The following is an 18108-nucleotide window of genomic DNA, read 5'->3' as shown; positions in this document are numbered from 1 at the left end:
CTGTATATATTTTACAATTAAAAGATATCCATGATGCTACTAAGCATCTGATTGCCAGGCCCCAAGCAGGAAGAAGGGTGTGAGAGAAAAATAAGCGAGAGCTGAGAAAAGCCCAGCACCTCCCTCACTTGTTGCCACTCCCTTGGTGGTTCTCTCTCCTTAAAAGTGTGATTGTGAGAGTGGTGACAGGTGTGCTGGAGCCTCACCAGCTGCAACTAGTTCCATAATCAAGACCTGTATAATACTCCCTTCTGCCACTTCCACTCTGCCGTATCATAGACTCTGCTACCTGTCAGTGCTGCTACGCTTCGAGGCAAATTTGTTACCAGTTTTGTTATTCAGCATTCAGCTCTTGTTGCCTGTTTCCTCAGTACTCATCCTGTTCTCCACACAACTTGCAGTTCTGTCTGTTTAAACAGCCACTATATGTTCTCCCTAGATTCATCGTTCAATAACTAGCTGTTGGGAAAGTTCTTGGTGCATTCAGGGTAACCGCAGTCTAATTAAAAATGCTGTTAGCTGTTGCAACAAAGAGCAAATAACACAGACCAGAGAACTAACCTGGGTTTAATTTTACAGATTATTCCATTATCACATGAAAACTGTTTTTCTTAATTGATGCACCTATTGACAGTTAAAAACTATGGACATTGTTTCTGTGACATCACAGTCTGCCACAACTCCAAGTACAGGCAAAGTGGTAGAGTGTGAGTAGGACTGAGGTGGTAAGCTCGGTTGGGAAGCTCATGGTGTGATACAGCCAAGCGGCAACCTTCTGGGCTTCCATGCGGAAGTGTCAAAACTTGTAGTTCACGCCACACCCGCTGGGGGCTGGCTCCAGAAGCGAGTCATTTCCCACAGACCCCATGTTAAAATGGCCGACTTCACAGCAGAAATGAACATGTTTACAGCCTGGTACAAAAAACCATTCTGGTCTCAAATAATAAGTTCTTAACTTAAAATCGGACTTAAAGGTAGGGTAGGAGATTTCATTCTGATGCGCTTTTTGTTAAATTAGTGTAACTTCTCTTTATAATCCGATAGCAACCGTTTGCGACAGTTCGGCAGTTTCGCTTTAAAATGAAGAATATGAATCATCTGTGGAAGATATAAAACGCTAAAAACATCAGCCAATCCTACGAGGCGCCCCTGCGCGTGTAGTTGGCTGGTTGTCACTCTCTTCCTGCTCTGTGCACCAGAGAGGTACGTGCATGATGGCCGAAGTCACAGACTGGTTGGGAGCCGTGGCCTCGGGGTGAGTTCCGAGAGAAAGGGGCGTATGTTTACTTTCAAAATCTGGCTGACTCTCACTGAGTTTTCAAAATCTCCTACCCTACCTTTAAAAGTACGCATAATTATGGGCATTGCTGCTTTCAGTGACAGGCGGTTGCCGTATCACAGCAGCTCAGAACCATTTTCTGTACCAAGCTGTAAACGTGTTTATTTCTGCTATAAAGCCGGCCACTTCACCACAGGAGTCTATGAGGATTGGCTTGCTTTTGGGAGCCAGCCCCTAGAGGCTGCAGTGTGAACTACAATTTATGCACAGACATCTCAGCCTCAGAGTTCGCCACTTGGATGTAGCCAACTCCTTGTCATCCTAAAAACATGACATGAGTGAATTTCTTTCTCTCTAGTGGGAACAATTTTCTTTCAATTTACTCAAAATGCAATTCATTCTTAATCATGTATTCATCAACTGAAGAAAACGGCAGAAACAATCAGCAGTTTGTTCCTGCAGCTGACTGAATTGAAAGCAAGTAAGTAAATGAAGAGGCAGACAAATCCCATTTTGATCTGCATGTGTTCAAACGTGAGAGGAAGGGAAACATGCACAGAAGAAATAGGCAGGCTGTCTGGAGTGTGAACAAACATGCCTGACACAAAAAATGTTGTTTTTCTGTTGAACACACCATCCAGAAGCCACTTAAATTGAGTGCTCCCATAAGTGAGTCCTTCATCAGGAGCCCACATCCTCCTAGGTAGGTACAATTTTCACTTTTTGAATTGGTCCCTTCTGGTGTCATTACCCAATGCACAGAAGCGTGTATGTAGCAGTTGTCACACACAGACTCTGCATCTGTGGCAAAACATTTTTTTACATGTTTTTCTTATTTAGATTTTGCAAATGACTTGTACAGGAGGCCTTAGGGCCAATGAAAGCATGCAAACTTGTGTTTTTATATGTCCGTTCAAGTTTTAGAAAGAGGAAGCACAAAATGTCTATAATGTACATTCTTACAGATAAATAAGAAGAAAGTGAGAGGAGAGAATGCATCCAGGAAGGTCCTAGGTAGCCCGCATGTATATGAGGGATATTGTTTATACACACCTAAAACACAAAACATTTGTTTTGTCGTTCAGAGTGTAATGTCAAAACAACACAGTTCCTCCCAAATCAACATAACAAAGGATGCAGACGGGATATCTGCCGGCTGAAACCTCCCACTGTTACCAAATAACACAAAAGATATAAGTCACTGATTTAAAGGAGTGTTGAGGTAGAGTGACTTCTTTGTAGTTTTGGAACAGTTTATGTTAACGTGTGTGTTTCTGAGTGTGTGTGTGTGTGTGTGTTATCGAGCTTTTGTCAGCAGTGTGTGCTTCATTGCAGCTAAGACCTGATCAAACAGTGCACATGAAAGAGTCAACACCTCTCTCGGCCTTGGAATATACACACATGTAAACAAAGACAAATAAACACCAAACACACACACAGAAGTACACAGTGTGATTACTGGTATCCTGTGTGGCTAGCAAACTGTCACAACCATGCTGTTCATGCCTCCTTGTACTTACATGGCCATTTCAAACTGATCCAGCCACTTCTTCTTCAGCTCGCACGTCTTAAAAAAGAGTTCAAAGCCTGTGTGCCCCTGCTGGTGTGTTACGTAGAACCCGTAGCACCACTGTGGAGTTAAAGAAAGACAGTGATCAAACGGAACATTACTATTATGATGCATGTGCAGGAACTGTTACATATGTATGCAGGGCAAAAACATGCATGTTTAACTGCACAGAGAAATGTTTTTATCTCACAAAGAAAAAAAATGGCCAGCTGTTTTCTGTCGTTTCCTGTGCACATGCTAAGCTATGATGTTTAAATGCACTTGCGTAGCTTAGGACAAAGACTTATACACACATAAATGAAAAAAGTAATTTTAGAAGTTCTCCTGGAGAGATTTTGTCAGCGTCTGATTCTGTTAGTTAAGGTGGCTGGTTGTTAGATTGTGCAGAATAAACAAAAATATCTTTAATAATAATAATAATGCATTGGTCTTATATTGCGCTTTTCTGCTCTGTTGGGCAGGCACTCAAAGCGCTTACATTGAGATGCATTATTCTTTCACACCACATTCACACAGTGGCAGTGGTAAGCTACCAGTGGTAGCCACAGCTCCCCAGGGGGAGACTGACGGAGACGTGGCTGCCAAGGTGCGCCTACGGCCTCTCCGACCACCGCCAATCCATTCATACGCATTCATACACCAGTGAGTGCACTGGAGGCAATGCGGGTAAAGTGCCTTGCCCAAGGACACACAACAATGACTAGGGAGGAGCTGGGGTCGAACCGCCGACCTTCCGGTTATTGGACAACCCTGCTCACCACTGAGCCACTGCTGCCCACAAGGTGCTCAATTTGTTAGAATAAACAACAAGTTAGCTTTAGTGCTGCCGAGCAGATTGTGTTACTGTCAGACAAAGCTACACTAGCTTTGATTTAGAAATGTTACTGTTTCTAGTGTGTGTGCGCTAAGCTTACTAGCTGCTTGCATAAATACTTAAAAAATGATTTTAAGGCGGCAGTTTTCCCCCAATATTCTATTAAAATCAAGAAAAAAAAAATAAAACTGATTTTTGTATAGTTCAACCATGCCAATCCATCCATCGCTGCCACCAGCCTCACAGACCAACCAAAGAGTTCTACCCAAACAGGATTTAAGTCCTGTGATAACGCTGAGCCAGCTAATGTGACAGCTTTTGAAAGGCTATTCAGAAATGCTAATGGTTTTCAACTGCTAGCTCCACTGCAGGCCTTTTAGGTTAAATGCCTTGCCCATATGTACATTTAATCAATTCCCACACCTCTCTGCTTTTGCCACCCTAATCTGCTCCAGCTTGTTGTGCAATATCTAATAATGGGGAAAGTGGTGTGGAGTTTACACGGCAGTGATTGGCCAGCAGAGTCCTGAGTGTTCTAGAGCGCCGCTGAGCGTTAAATCATTGATGACTGTGTGGGTGCTCGGTGGCACCACATTCAAACTCTGAAGTTTCATTTAGCACAAAATGATATATAGCTTTAAGTAGCATTGGAGGACTGCGCACATTTATCACCTGATATTAGCATCTCTGTCCTGCAGTGAGTGTGTCTGTGTGCCGCTAAAACATTCTCTTACACGTGTCTTTGTTGCTGTGTAACATTAAACAAAGCTTGTGTGTGACAAGATTATCTTGTTCCTCTAAAGCATGATGGCCATACATGCAAAACACAGATAGCAATCCTGGCACACAGCAATGTACAGCATGGCTGCACATTAGAGTGAATGAGGATAATAACGGAGTCCCTTAGATTTAAAAGAATAAAATAAAAACATCCCATTTTGGCAAGCTGTCAGTTTCACATTAGCGATCAGCATCGAAGTTAGAAGACAGTGTGAAGTACGATGCTTCCTCAGCCAGCTGACCTTTTTAGCCTCTCTGTCAGATGTGGGGTTGTTGGTGATTTTGAAGTAGTTGAGGTCGAGTACATCCTTCATCTCATAGTTGTCTCCTCTTCTCTTGCAAACAATGACGGCCACATCAAATAAAAAGATGTGTCTGTGAATAAGAATACAAGAGTGACACTGCTTTCATTTTACAGATAAAACATCCGATACATATTATATAATCAGTGTGTTTACAGCGGGTAAGTTTATGACCACAAAGAGATGGTGAAGCAGTTTTAGAAAACATATCATGTCATGGTCACTATGAGAATGAGTTTTTGTAGATGTCTGGGTACTTCTACAGCAGCGATGATGACATCATCACTGTCAATATAGCAGACGCTGAGCGCCGTCATCTTGGGGAAGAGGACTAACAGTGTTATTTCAGGTGAAGAGGGCAGATGTTGGATGCGTTTAAATCTGTATTCCTGGACGTCAGCCATCATCACTGTGGACGTGTGGGCTGGACCGTCGTCCTGGTGGAGGAGCTCTCCTCCTGTCATGCCAAACACTTATGATTCTCTCCATTAGCTGTGTGACAGTCCTCCAGCACCTTGCCTGTGAACTGACAGGGCTTGCTTTGGAGCTGGGGAACTCATCTCGCTCTACCTTGATTACAGCCTAATCAATCAACCTAATCAATCAACCTTTTCAGTGTTTTCCTTCTGTCTGCACTCCTAATTTCTCTTTAAAGACAATGACTGTAAAGTTGAGCCACCTGTCCTGTTTCCTCTTGTCCACACTGGACACCATGCGAACCTCTCCGTCCCCCTTTGGCCGACCATAGGTGATTAGTGGCTGATTCTGCAGGAAAATATGAAAATATGTCAGTGTATGTAATGACTCATCAGTCTTAAGCTGCTGTGTGTCACCTCTGGCAACCTTTTGATGCAGATTTCGGATCAATAAGAGACTCTCCCAGAGGTAGACGTAATATGAACGATGTTGAGAAAATGTTTTAATATGATAAATTATTTCTAGTATTAAGCTGACAACAGCCCATGATGCACTCTGACTGCTGCTCTGGGAATTGCTGTCTGTATTGCTTCTTTGAATAATACACATTTAATGTTACAAACTGTTTCATCAGATGTTTCAAAAGAGCTCTTTCACCTCACTAAAAAAACAAAAAACAACGATTTCAGTCGCCACATCCATCAGACCCCCTTATAATATGATTCTGTCCTGTTCTCATGAAATAATCAGCGGGTTAATATAGCTTTATCACTGATTATATAGTTACATGCATACAGGAATTCTGTGCTAATGTTTGAACTGTATGTGTGAGACTTCCTGTATCTGGTGTCTCCTACAGGCGCGTGTCTTCTTGATATTTTGTACTCTCACAAAGCGTCCTCTAACTGTTGCTGATAGCTGCACTTTTGCTTTACCAGGTTTTCGATGGACCTCTGGTACTGGTCGATCTCCCTCAGAGTCTCATTATCTCTCTTCACTTCGTTGACGTACTGAGCCAGGTCCTAGGCAGCACACAGACACACAAATATTTTGAGTTAGTTCAGTAAAAAAAAAAGAAAAAAAAGTGAAACATGTCTCAAAAAAAACTTATTCTGCTGTGTACGTTTAAAAAGGAAACTTATTTGCTGTCATGCTGAGAGATCAACGAGAGGATCGATACCGCTGTCTTCACTGATGAAGATGGAGTTAGGAGGCAGCTAGGTTAACTTAGCTTAAAAAAGGGTTAGTTTGGCTATAAAATGTTAGATTTATTAGAGCAGAAACCGTGGTGCTTGAACTTTTTTCTATTTTCTGTTTCTGCTTGGGATCACTTCTGCTGCATAACCCACTTTATCTTACTATTCAGGTCACAGATAACAGATGTCCTGACATTTTCCTTTAGAATTCACTGGTATGCAGTAAAACAGGCTCAAATCATCGATACTACCACCACCATGCTTTACACATGATGACGAGGACGAGGTCCTGATGCTGGAATGCAGGGCTTCGCTTTCTGAGGCTGTTTCTGAAGTCTGTTTTGGTTTCATTTGTTTGATTAAGCTCTTTTTGGCTTCTTTCACGGTTTGTGTGGTTGTATTTATACAGAAATATAGACAAACCTAAAGGGTGCACAACCTTAAGCACCACTGTATAACATTTGTCTTCATACAACACTGTAAAAGACGTTGTACAGAGCTAAAATGGCTGCATCCCCATTCCCTGGAAGTACATAGTATAAAATCTGCCCTAGTCAAGAAAGCAAGTATTTTTCCGTTAAAGGTAGGGTAGGAGATTTCATTCTTTTTGTTAAATTAGTGTAACTTCTCTTTACAGTCCGATAGCAACCGATTAGTTCAGCAGTTTCGCATTAAAACGAAGAATATGAATCATCTGTGGAAGCTATAAAACGCTAAAAACATCAGCCAATCCTCCGGGTGGACCCTGCGTGGAGTATTGGCTGGTTGTCACTCTCTTTCTGCTCTGCGCGCACCAGAGAGGTACGTGCATGATGGCCGAAGTCACAGACCGCAGCTCGTCTTCAGGTAATGCGCGTCCATGTGATTGGGAGGCGTGGCTTTGGGGTGAGCTCCGAGAGAAAGGGGCGTGTGTTTACTTTGGAAATCTGGCTGACTCTCACTGAGTTTTCAAAATCTCCTACCCTACCTTTAATCTGACAAATATACATGTGTTTATAATCTGCCAGCAGCAAGTATATAGCATTCAATAATAGTCTGAAATCTAAATGAATCCAATGTTGTGAATTTTCTGTATTTGGTTGCCTGGTGCACTGATCGGCTGCCTATCATACTCAGACTACCTTTCAGGATTGAAGTATGGAGGGCACTCAGCACAAAAAAACTACAGTTTTATCAATTCACCCTCCATCTGAAGCAGTAACGCATGAATGTTTTATGACATGAAATGAGTGTTGAATGGCAGTGAGTGTCAGCCCGCTTTTGGTAACAATATGAAAACGATGGTGCACCAATTACCACGAGCACAGCACTTACTTTCATGGCGTCGAGAGCGATCTTCAGGTTGCTCTTCTCTGCAGCATCCTGAGTGTGTTTGACTAGCTCCTGTTGGAGGACAGAAAATGAATGAAGCCAGTGACAACTCACACACTAAAGGACTGGGACATTAACCGCTGGCAGCTGAATTATTGATTTAATCATGAGGATGATTTAATATTATTTTCATTGTAGTGGTTGTTTTCACTTTGTAACAAATCCACTATTTATAAAAGCACACCGAAAACAAGTGCTGTACTTTAACAAGTACTTTAACCTAATTTGAAGTATTTAGCCTCATTATACCTTTCAGAGCTATTTTTAACTCAAATGTGCGTGTTTTAGTACTATTTGGGCTATATACTCACGTATATATACGTATACATTACACGCTTGTACTTAATTTAATGTTTTTAAAGCATCATTTAAAGCAAAACAAAAACTCACAATTTGGCTAAAGCGCTGCTAACGGTGCTAGCAGTGTTAGCAATGCCAGAGTTAGCAATTACAATGTTAGCAACGTATTGTAGCATATTTAAAATTAAAGTAAACAAAGTATGTGTAAGTTACAGCGTGTAGTAGACGCTATTCAGAATACATTCTCCAAACTAATGTTAGCATATTAAAGCTAGCTATTATTCGCGCTAAAGTAGTTAGCGAGCTAATTAACTTACGTCATCTGTCATCGCCTGTTCTCAGGGTAGCTGCTAGCTAGCTAGCTAGCGACGCAGTGCAGCTAGCGGCTAGCAAAACCTAACATCAAGCCAGCGAGTTTACAGCATGTATGATATGTTTTTATCCTATTATCACGATGCAGTCGGCATAAAATAACTTTTTTACAACTGTCACTGAATTGTTGTATTTAATTGTTTTTAATTGTAATAACAGGGACTGTGATTTATATCACAGGTGTGTACATGAGGCTCAAATGAAGTGAGTCTCCTCCAAGCGGCAACCTTGTGTCAAAACTTGTAGTTCACGCTGCAACAGCTGGGGGCTGGCTCCAAAAGCGAGTAATTTCCCATAGACTCCCATGTTAAAATGGCCGACTTCACAGCAGAAATTAACATGTTTACGTCACGGAAGCTCTGTCCATAGTTTTTACTGTCAATGGTCTCCTCCCGCTGAGCTGTACCCTCTCTCACTTGATTATCGTCTCGCCACTTCCTTTCTTTCCTTTCTTGGTCCCCTGTTACACAGTGTCTCCTCAGGGGAAGGGGGCGGCTGAGAACTCCCAGGATCAGCACCACTTCTCATGGAGGCCTTCAGCCTCCTTACAGCAGCTCTCCAGGCATTGCCCTCATCTGCCCTGCCAGCTGCAGCGTGACCTCTGATTCATACCAACCAGGGGAGACAGTGTCGTAGAGTTTATCAGCAGGCAGGGAAATTAGAGGGATTTAGCGCGGCCTGCTGTCACAGGAAATCCACTGTGTGTGTGTGAGTGATCATTTCATACAGATTTGACACATAAAACAGTGTCAAATCTGCATAAAATCTGAATGTTAAATATAAATAAATGTAAAATCAGGTGACAGACATGATCAGGATATTCTCCTGGTTTGGATTAATAGTGTAATATGAGCAACAAAGAGTGTATTTGAGATTAAAGTTGCTTTCTGACGGTATCAGAACTAAATAACTCGTCAAGATAAATAAAATAAACTTGTTTTGCAGAGTACATCCACTGAGAAACAAGTGAAGATAAAGCAAATGTGTGGACCATGTCGCCCCCAAGTGGTCATTTTTCATGACAAGAAGAAGTAAATTATATTATAAATCATGTTGATGTTATTTTGTCATTATTATTCAGACAGCTATGTGTGCAGCTTGGCCAAGAAGCACATTAATTACCTTGATTAATATGAAGCCTCTGCTGTCACTGGTCATAAATATAAACAAGCGTGTATACATCCACAGATATGACCTAACACATGTAAACCAGGAACCTTTAAGCAGGTGTAGAGAGCAGATTTCACTGTAATCACTGACTAATCACTGAAGTGAAAAACAAAATACTACTACTATCGGTTCTTTTATGACATTTGGTTCTGGTTTTAAATGAGTGAGCCTAACCTGCAGAAGGAGATGATACTTCAGGACTCTCTGCATCGGCACAACCAGCAGGTCCCTCAGGGTAAACTTCCCATTGTTGGCCCTTTTGGAGCACTCCTGGAACAAAACAGACACAAACACAGCTACATGTAGCAGTACAGATAATACATTACTCAGAGTTTTCACATGAAATTGATCTAAATAATCTGTTGCACCCTCACGTATGTGTAGTGCACCAATACTCACCTCCAGCTTCAGGCGAACATCCTCTTTCTCTTTGCAGATTAGGTCTAACGCAGCGATGGCGATCTCCACTCGACTGCAGTAAATCCCATAAATGAGCAACCTGCATGTCAGAGGGAATGGACAGTGATGATGACGACAGGAGTGAATGGTTCCAGAACATGTGCACAGTGTACATAGGGAAACACTCAATCAATAGATACAACAGTGAGAAAAAAAGTCAAAAATTTTATTTTCAGTTTAAGCAATTTTAAAACCTGAGTCATGTCTCAGTATATCAGTGCATGGCGGCATTTCAATGCTACTAAAGCAATGAAAAGGAACAAACGCAGCACCTGAACTCATCGTCATACCTCTCTTTGTAGCTGATGAAGATCTGATAGAGGTTTAAGGCATTTTTGTTCAGGATGGAATCCTGCACATCCACCATCAGGCTCTTGTGAACTTTAACCAGGTCCTGCACCACAGAAGGAAACTTTTATTATTATTATTATTATTATTATTATTATTATTATTATTATTATTATTATTATTAATAATAATAATAATAATAATAATAATAATAATAATAATAATAATAATATTTTTTTTAATAAGGTGGCGAGAAGTGAAGGACTCACAGGAATGTTGATGAAGACTTTGTCAATTTCAGCAGCAGAGAAGAATTTCTTCAGTGGATTCAGGAAGTACTAATAATAAAAAAAACACATTGTTCAGCTGGTAAAATAAACAATATGACAGTTATAGTGACATTAATATTGAAAGTATTCATATACGTCATGCTAGGGGCTGATAAGAAGGCAAATTAAGGAACTGATAATAAGGAATTTCCCTGAAAAGCCCCCTGATGCTGCTCAGTGCTCTGAGTGCTATAATTTGACTCATTGCAGGTCATCATTTTTTTATTAGAAGGTGTTTCGGTACCTTCTCAATGGACTCCAGGGTCTCTGTGTACTTCTCCTCTGTCTGTTTGATCTCGGTAAGGCAGCAGCTCCGGACGTCCACCTCCGCCTGCTTCTAGAGAGACACCTTTCTTAGAAAGGGACGAACTATTGAACACTCACACATACTCAAACCATTTCCTATGCATGTTCCACACAACAGAGAGGTGCAGAGGAGGAGGAGGGCCATGATTCGATGGAAAGTTTGGTCCTATTGTACCTTTTTCATTTGCCTCATCAGTATAAATTCTCCCTGATTTTCATATGTGTTGTCATAGCTACTGTTTATGGAAATGAACACAGCATTTCTGATGCAGATTTACTGGCATCACTGTTCTACACAAACCTGCCAGATTCTACCAGATGGCTATAGCCACAGTCTCATCTGCCATCCAGATGCAGCCCAAAGGCTGCACGTGTGCATGCACATACATATTTATACAGGCAGTGCACATTCAGAAACACTGATAATAATAATAATAATAATAATAATAATAAACAGGTTCATTTTCAACTACAAGGCAGAGACTGAGCTGCACAAGTATAATGAGTCAGTGACGTGAAGAAAACTCTCTGATCTACTGTGTTTTAAGGAGCAGAAGTGAAGCACAACGAGGTGCTTCATCCATTTTGTAGCAGCAGGTGGTGAGACAAGCTTGGTGACCTTTGAAAAGTGAAACAGGTTTCAGGATAGGAGGGGTTAAATAAAGCTATTTTTAACATCATGCTGTGCAGGTGAGAAGTTACGGTGGAATTTTAGCACCTAATATTATAGTTACTCAAAAAGATTTATGTGTGTGTGTTTGTGTCTGACTCATTGCTGTACCAGCGGGGGATGCTGCTCAGTCCTCATGAGGTCTTCGTAGATCTCTCCTCCTGCTTGGTCTTCCTCCAGCCCGTAGACCGCGGCGTACAACTCGTCCTCATCCTCAGGAACGTTCTCACTGTAACACACATTAACAGCGATTATTATTATTATTATTGTCTGAAGGGAAATTCAAAGCTTGGGCTGAGAGCCAGTGTGATCAGACCCTCTGTTGTGTCTGATCTGAACATGTTTGATTGATTGTTTTCTATCTATCAATCATACTGTCAACCATTCAGCACCTCGATGTGGGTGGTGTGCAAGCAGTCAGCAAAAACATCCAGAATTACTCATTGGTTTCCTCTGACAGAAACAGAGAAATGGAGCCAAGCCTTTTACCAAAACATGTGGGTGTCCAAACCCCCTGGAGAGCAGGGATGATGAGCAGAGCTGCTTCTGCACACCGAGCCAAATAATCACGTTCTATCAACACCAGTAATGTGCCCGCAGAGAGCAGCCTCATACATACTCAATCAAGTCTTCCAGATTGTTGTAAATGTCCTCGTCTTTCAGGCTCTCCTCAGTTGGGAACGGCCTGGAAGTGACAGAGAAAGCAGCGTGAGGTTCAGGGTGAGGTTCAGGGTGTTTAACTGAGAAATTCCGCAGAATCCAGAGTGACTGGAGGGAGAAAATAACTTCAGATCAATGCAAATATGTTTGGATACAGTCCAAGATGCTGCTAATAAACCAATGAATCTGCACAGAGGAAGAAAAAACACCTGGACATTAGTATGGATAAAATTGTGACTGCAGTGCTGGTAAGAAGGAGGAAGAGGAGGAGGAGGAGGTGTAAGCCAGAGGGAGGTGCAGGTGCACAAGGGGCAGCACATATTAAAGCCATTTGTTTGGACTTACTTGAATCCTCCTTGCTGAGCAATGGGTGTGTAAGAGAGCTTGGATAGAGTGTCCATGACCTGCTGACACAAAGTTGTGTGAAATCAGTTGTGTGTGTGAGAGAGAGAGAGAGAGAGAGAGAGAGAGAGAGTGTGTGTGCATAGGATGGTGGCTCATGATTGAAAAGCTTATATCACATGACAGTTTCATGATAATGTTTACATAATAATTATAATAAAAACACCTGGGTCTAAAGCTCTGATGCAGCTGATGCTAAGCTGCTTAATAATGACAATACTGCAGCAGCGACAGGAAACCAAACAAACATGGACGCCTTATGTCAGTAGTTAATCTGCAGAACAACAGGTGACCTGTTGCGGCTTCACTCGAGAAAAATCAATAAGTAAAAACCTTTATATGTGTGTAAGCTCAATGAGAACGTACCACATTTTCTCAAAAAGTTCATACAGTGCCTGTCAAGAGTGGGTTATTCCAGCTTTATTTATGAACACACGCACACAGAGAAACACACATTCAGACACACTTTAAGCAGCTAACAAGCTACCACTAGCAATCGCCTATTAAAGCACTGTAATTCCCCCAAAGCCATGTAAATACAGCACATTATCTATTCCTAATCTCATGATGGTTTACATGCTAATGAAGTTAACGAATGGAAGGTGGCAGCTGGTGTGCAACACTACATTTCTTCTTCACCTCTTGTCATGTAGGACGTGTCCTTGTATAGCGCAGTGCGCTGCAGGATGTGAACATTTTGTGATTTATTTTTTGACTTTAGCAAATCAAACTCAAACTGTGAAGTCGGTCACAGACACCAGCTCACGGTCTGCAGGAAATGGTCAAACTCACACCTTTCACACACACATGCACACACTGTGGTGTGGAAGAAGACGGTTAACCCTTTCACTTCATACATTCTGTTGGAAGATGTTTGTTGAGTTCACAGAATTTGGATTTGCAGGTATGGTTACAGCAGATAAGTGATGGGTTCAGATACAACAAGCTTTCTATCCGCAGTTTATCTCCCCTTCCTGTGTGAATGAGTGCTGTGGCTTTGGCTGAACCCAGGTGTGCTTGTGACTTGAAAGGGTGACTGTAATACATGAGACCAGCTTTAAAACTGAAAAAAAAAGCCTATACAGAGAGGAAGGTTTCTCACCAAGCAACAGCAGTTCACTCCTTTAAAACACTATTACAGCAAATAAACATTATACGACATTAATTCCTGAACATCCCGACTGGTTCAACACCACATGGTGAATAAAAACACACTAACTGTCAAACATCAGTGCATAAATTCTTCATCGTTGCCCTAAAAACAAGTTGTTCTCACACTTAACTCTTCAGATGAAACTTGGGTTTAGCCACACAGGACTTGAGAAGCAAAGCCACAAGCTAAAGCCTTGGTTAGTGTGGCCTATTTACAAAGTCAGTCTTAAATCCCCACAGATAGAAGGAAGAACGTAAAAAACCAAGCAGAAAAAAAAACATCAAATGTCTCATGTCTGCAGGTGCAGTCAGCGATCTGACTCTAACACCTACGACACAATGTGGACGACAAACAGCAGCTTCTTCACTGACTTTAATGCAGCTTGTGACGCCCGTCTGTGGTCTAACACAACAGCTGACCGCTGTTATGTTTTAATATTGATACCCGTCTTTGCACACAACAGCACGGCCCTATTTAATTGAATTGAATTAGTGTGTGCAATTCTCTGCACATTTTCACTGCCTGTCTTTTTCTCACTGCAAATAATAACTTCAACACTAATCAACAGGAAGAACAAAATACTGAACAACGAATGGAGCATGGGGGTTATATGTGCTGACTGTAGTCAGAGAGTACAGAGGAGTCGACCGCTCACTCACTTGTGTTTAACCCTGTGTCACTTCCACCATGCAGCGGCTCTGGAAGCGAGACACTCCTGTGTCTTGAGGAGCTCCAGCTTCCATCATCTGCACAAACTTCTACCTGTAGACACATTTACCTCTGCTCTGATCACACCGATGCACACACTTGCTCACGGCTCATTGTCATTGAAAAAAGGCTCAATAGTTTTTATATGGCTGTCTATTAAAGGTAGGGTAGGAGATTTTACAAACTCAGTGAGCTCACCCAGAAGCCACGCCTCCCAATCACATTGACGCGCATTACCTGAAGACGAGCTGCGGTCTGTGACTTCGGCCATCATGCACGTACCTCTCTGGTGCGCAGAGCAGGAAGAGAGTGACAACCAGCCAATACTCCTACAGGGTCCACCCGGAGGATTGGCTGATGTTTTTAGTGTTTTATAGCTTCCACAGATGATTCATATTCTTCGTTTTAATGCGAAACTGCCGAACTAATTGGTTGCTATCGGATTGTAAAGAGAAGTTACACTAATTTAACAAAAAGTGCATCAAAATGAAATCTCCTACCCTACCTTTGCCCCCCGTGCCACTTAAAACACAGATGTGGCAAATTATCAGACATTCTCAAGTAGATTATCCCTAAATAGTACAAAGGGTTAATAAGATGTTGAACTTAACATTCACAAATGGTCCAAAGACTATAACCCATCTTCTGTAAAGCTGGTGTACAAACAGGGCTGAAATTCCTAATCATACCTTGTTGTGAGTTGTTTTTTCGGCTTTGTATCTGTTCACAGACTTCTTCTTTCACACAAACTGCATTTATTCTGCTACTTTATAAAGATTACAGTTACAAACTTTGGAGTGAATTATGAAAAACTGTTTAAAAAGTCTTTATTATAGTTTGTACAGTACTCTGTTTCATTCCTTCAACATCCTTTTCAGTTGACCTAAATTTAATGAGGAAGCATTTTGTTTATCAAGATGTCGAGAGGTCAACTTTATTTTCTGCTAAAAGACGGAATAAACACATTCTCGCCAGAAAGATGGTGAGCATAAATGTTTGTTGCCATCTCTCTGGCCTGGAGGCTGCAGCATGCAGTCAGTGCCCCCCCCTCCACCCCCTGCCCGCCAGAGCAGCCTGTAGTAACTCAGGAGCAGAATGTAGGTTAGAGAGCTCTCATTAGATATGCAGCGTACTAATGCTCGGTCTACGGGGCAGAGTTGGCACAACTCAACCCCAAGTGGATTAGACTGGCTGAGATTTGAGATGTTTTCTTTTTGGATGGGAGAGATTGAGCATTTCTTGTTCAGCTGTACGTTACAGCCTTTCCTGGAGCCAGTCCAGCCCAATCTGCAAACCTGCTGCAGATACACTAACTAAAGATGACGGGAGGAAGAAGAAGAAGCAGCGACGTACCAGGCGCACAATCTGGCCCCTGCGGAAGCGTGTTTGTTTGATGGACAAACCCGCTGAACATGACTGAGATTATGCAGGCCGGCTTGGATGTACTGTACATATTTGCAGGCAGCACCTCCCCTGTGGGATTATCAGCAGCCAGATTAACTGGAAGCTTCTTTAGAACACAACACAGTGAAGTGAAAGAAAAGAGAAGCAGGCTGTGTGGGAAACGGCACGCAAAGCTCAATGTGCACTCGGTCCTGTCACAATTATGACCTCTCTATTCTCCGCAGGGGAGAGAATTCAACATGTAATCATGTGTAATATGCAGCGGTGGAGGAAGTACTGAAGTTTGGTACTTAAGTAAAAGTACAAATAACCAGCAAAATATATACTTAAGTAAAAGTAGAAGTGCTACATCAACAATCCTACTTAAGTAAAAGTCTTAAGTACTTTTAAATGTACTTAAAGTATTAAAAGTAAACGTACTTATGCACTGAATATATATGATTGATTTCCATTGCAAAGGATCTGAACAGGTTAAAATAATCAAAGAAATCATCTCAAATGAAAATGGACCATGTGTAGTTAGTGTCCATGCTCAGTCCAGAAGCAGCTATGGACAGGTCTGTGTGTCATGAGGCAGGCTGTGGGCATCAAGTGAACAGAGAGGCTGCTGATAAAAAAACAGGCATTCACCATTTTTACTGTGTCAGTGTTCCTGCTGTAGATTCATGTTATGATTCATCTTAATCAGACATTAATGGATGGACCTGTGTTAGCAGACAGCAGCTAACTAGTTAGCTCACTGAGCCAGAGCACCGGCATCATGACTGAGGCTCATTATAGAAACACAGCTGGCAGTGTGACACCACCTCCATGCAGAGTCTGACCTCACATCAGTCCAGCACAGCTGTATGAACACAACTGTATTCATGTACTTGTACTTGTAACTACAGACATTGTAAAAAATTGTAGTGGAGTAGAAAGTACAGATAACAGCTGCAAAATAAAAAAAAGTATAAAGTATGCACTATTATTTTTACTTAAGTAAAGTATAAATACATAAAAATTTACTTAAGTACAGTACAGTGTTAATTTTGTTGACGAATCATTTTCGTCATAGTTTTCGTTAACGACCTTTTTTTGCTGATAAAAACGAGACGATAACTAAATAAAAACTAACGCACGGTGCCAAAAACGAAGACGAAATGGATTGACACTTTCGTCAACGAATAAAAACGAGACGAAATTATTGATGGAGACGAGATCCAATCAGAGCAAATTTTGTTTGTGGAAAGGGAGGGACGAATCAGGAGACGGCGGCAGAGAGCCAATCAGAAGTGATCTCTCTGTGTAAGGACGTTGCGCCGCGATGCTGGAAGAAGGCGTCCTCATGCATGGTCACACAACACAGGAGAACAGACACACAGACACGTTTAATTTCAAGACAATCAAGACGGTTTACAAACCGTGTGGAGCGACTATCAGCGGTAAAAACAATAAACCTGAAGCGACATTTGCAGACGAGTCATCTTAACTTCCGCTCAAAGATACACGTGACAAAATCTATAAATGAAGACACCGCTGCTGATGGTTTTACAGCATGCGACCTGTTTCTGAGTTGTCACTGAAGTGTTTTGCTGTAGTTATGGAGGATTCATGAAGAAGGTCATGACTGAACAGTGTATTCAGGGAGAGCAGCTCACTGTTCACTGCTGCTTTTGTGAAAAGGTCATAGCAATTAAATAAAGAGATGTTTGTTTCAAATAACACAAGTTAAAGCTGTGCCTGTTTTTATTGCACAATCAAACCTTAAATATTTCATGAAAAATATATATCATAGAATTTTAGTCGACTAAATCCACGGCAGATTTAGTCGACTAAAATTATTTGATATTTAGTCGACTAAAACTAGACTAAAACTTTAAAAATGTTGATGACTAAAACGTGACTAAAATCAAATGACATTTTAGTCACAAGACTAAAATAAAAACTAAATCCGAAATTGCTGCCAAAATACCATAACACTGGTACAGTAACAACGTACAAATACTTAGTTACATTCCACCACTGGTAATACGCCTAAATCATGTAAATGTTGCAAAATGTAGCAAAAAAATCCAAGTTACTAAAGTTGAACTTCATCTTTCAGACATAATGAATTCTATAAACTAACTAAGTATGAATGTACGTCCCTTTGGATAGCCTCTAAATGCTCCTTATA

At 41.4% G+C, this 18108-nt stretch overlaps 1 protein-coding gene across 2 annotated transcripts in view; it reads right to left on the bottom strand.

Moving 5' to 3' along the window:
- LOC114449618 (guanine nucleotide exchange factor VAV3-like) overlaps positions 1-18108 on the bottom strand; it is a 42287-nt gene that overhangs the window by 20167 nt on the left and 4012 nt on the right. The window contains exons 3-15 of one of the 2 annotated variants that reach the window (XM_028427426.1): positions 12629-12687; positions 12243-12308; positions 11735-11852; positions 10892-10984; positions 10588-10656; positions 10321-10424; positions 9971-10070; positions 9746-9841; positions 7673-7741; positions 6098-6184; positions 5425-5510; positions 4686-4818; positions 2800-2909 (exon numbers count right to left, since the gene is read on the bottom strand). In XM_028427426.1, coding sequence (XP_028283227.1) covers positions 2800-2909; positions 4686-4818; positions 5425-5510; positions 6098-6184; positions 7673-7741; positions 9746-9841; positions 9971-10070; positions 10321-10424; positions 10588-10656; positions 10892-10984; positions 11735-11852; positions 12243-12308; positions 12629-12687 — 1190 coding nt within the window. The remainder of the gene's footprint in view (positions 1-2799; positions 2910-4685; positions 4819-5424; positions 5511-6097; positions 6185-7672; positions 7742-9745; positions 9842-9970; positions 10071-10320; positions 10425-10587; positions 10657-10891; positions 10985-11734; positions 11853-12242; positions 12309-12628; positions 12688-18108) is intronic. The other variant, XM_028427427.1, reaches the window with a different exon arrangement.

The sequence above is a fragment of the Parambassis ranga genome, chromosome 17, assembly GCF_900634625.1.
Source record: "Parambassis ranga chromosome 17, fParRan2.1, whole genome shotgun sequence".
Taxonomy (NCBI): domain Eukaryota; kingdom Metazoa; phylum Chordata; class Actinopteri; family Ambassidae; genus Parambassis; species Parambassis ranga.
Note: the sequence above shows the minus strand (reverse complement) of the source record. Positions and strands in the feature narration are given on the sequence as shown.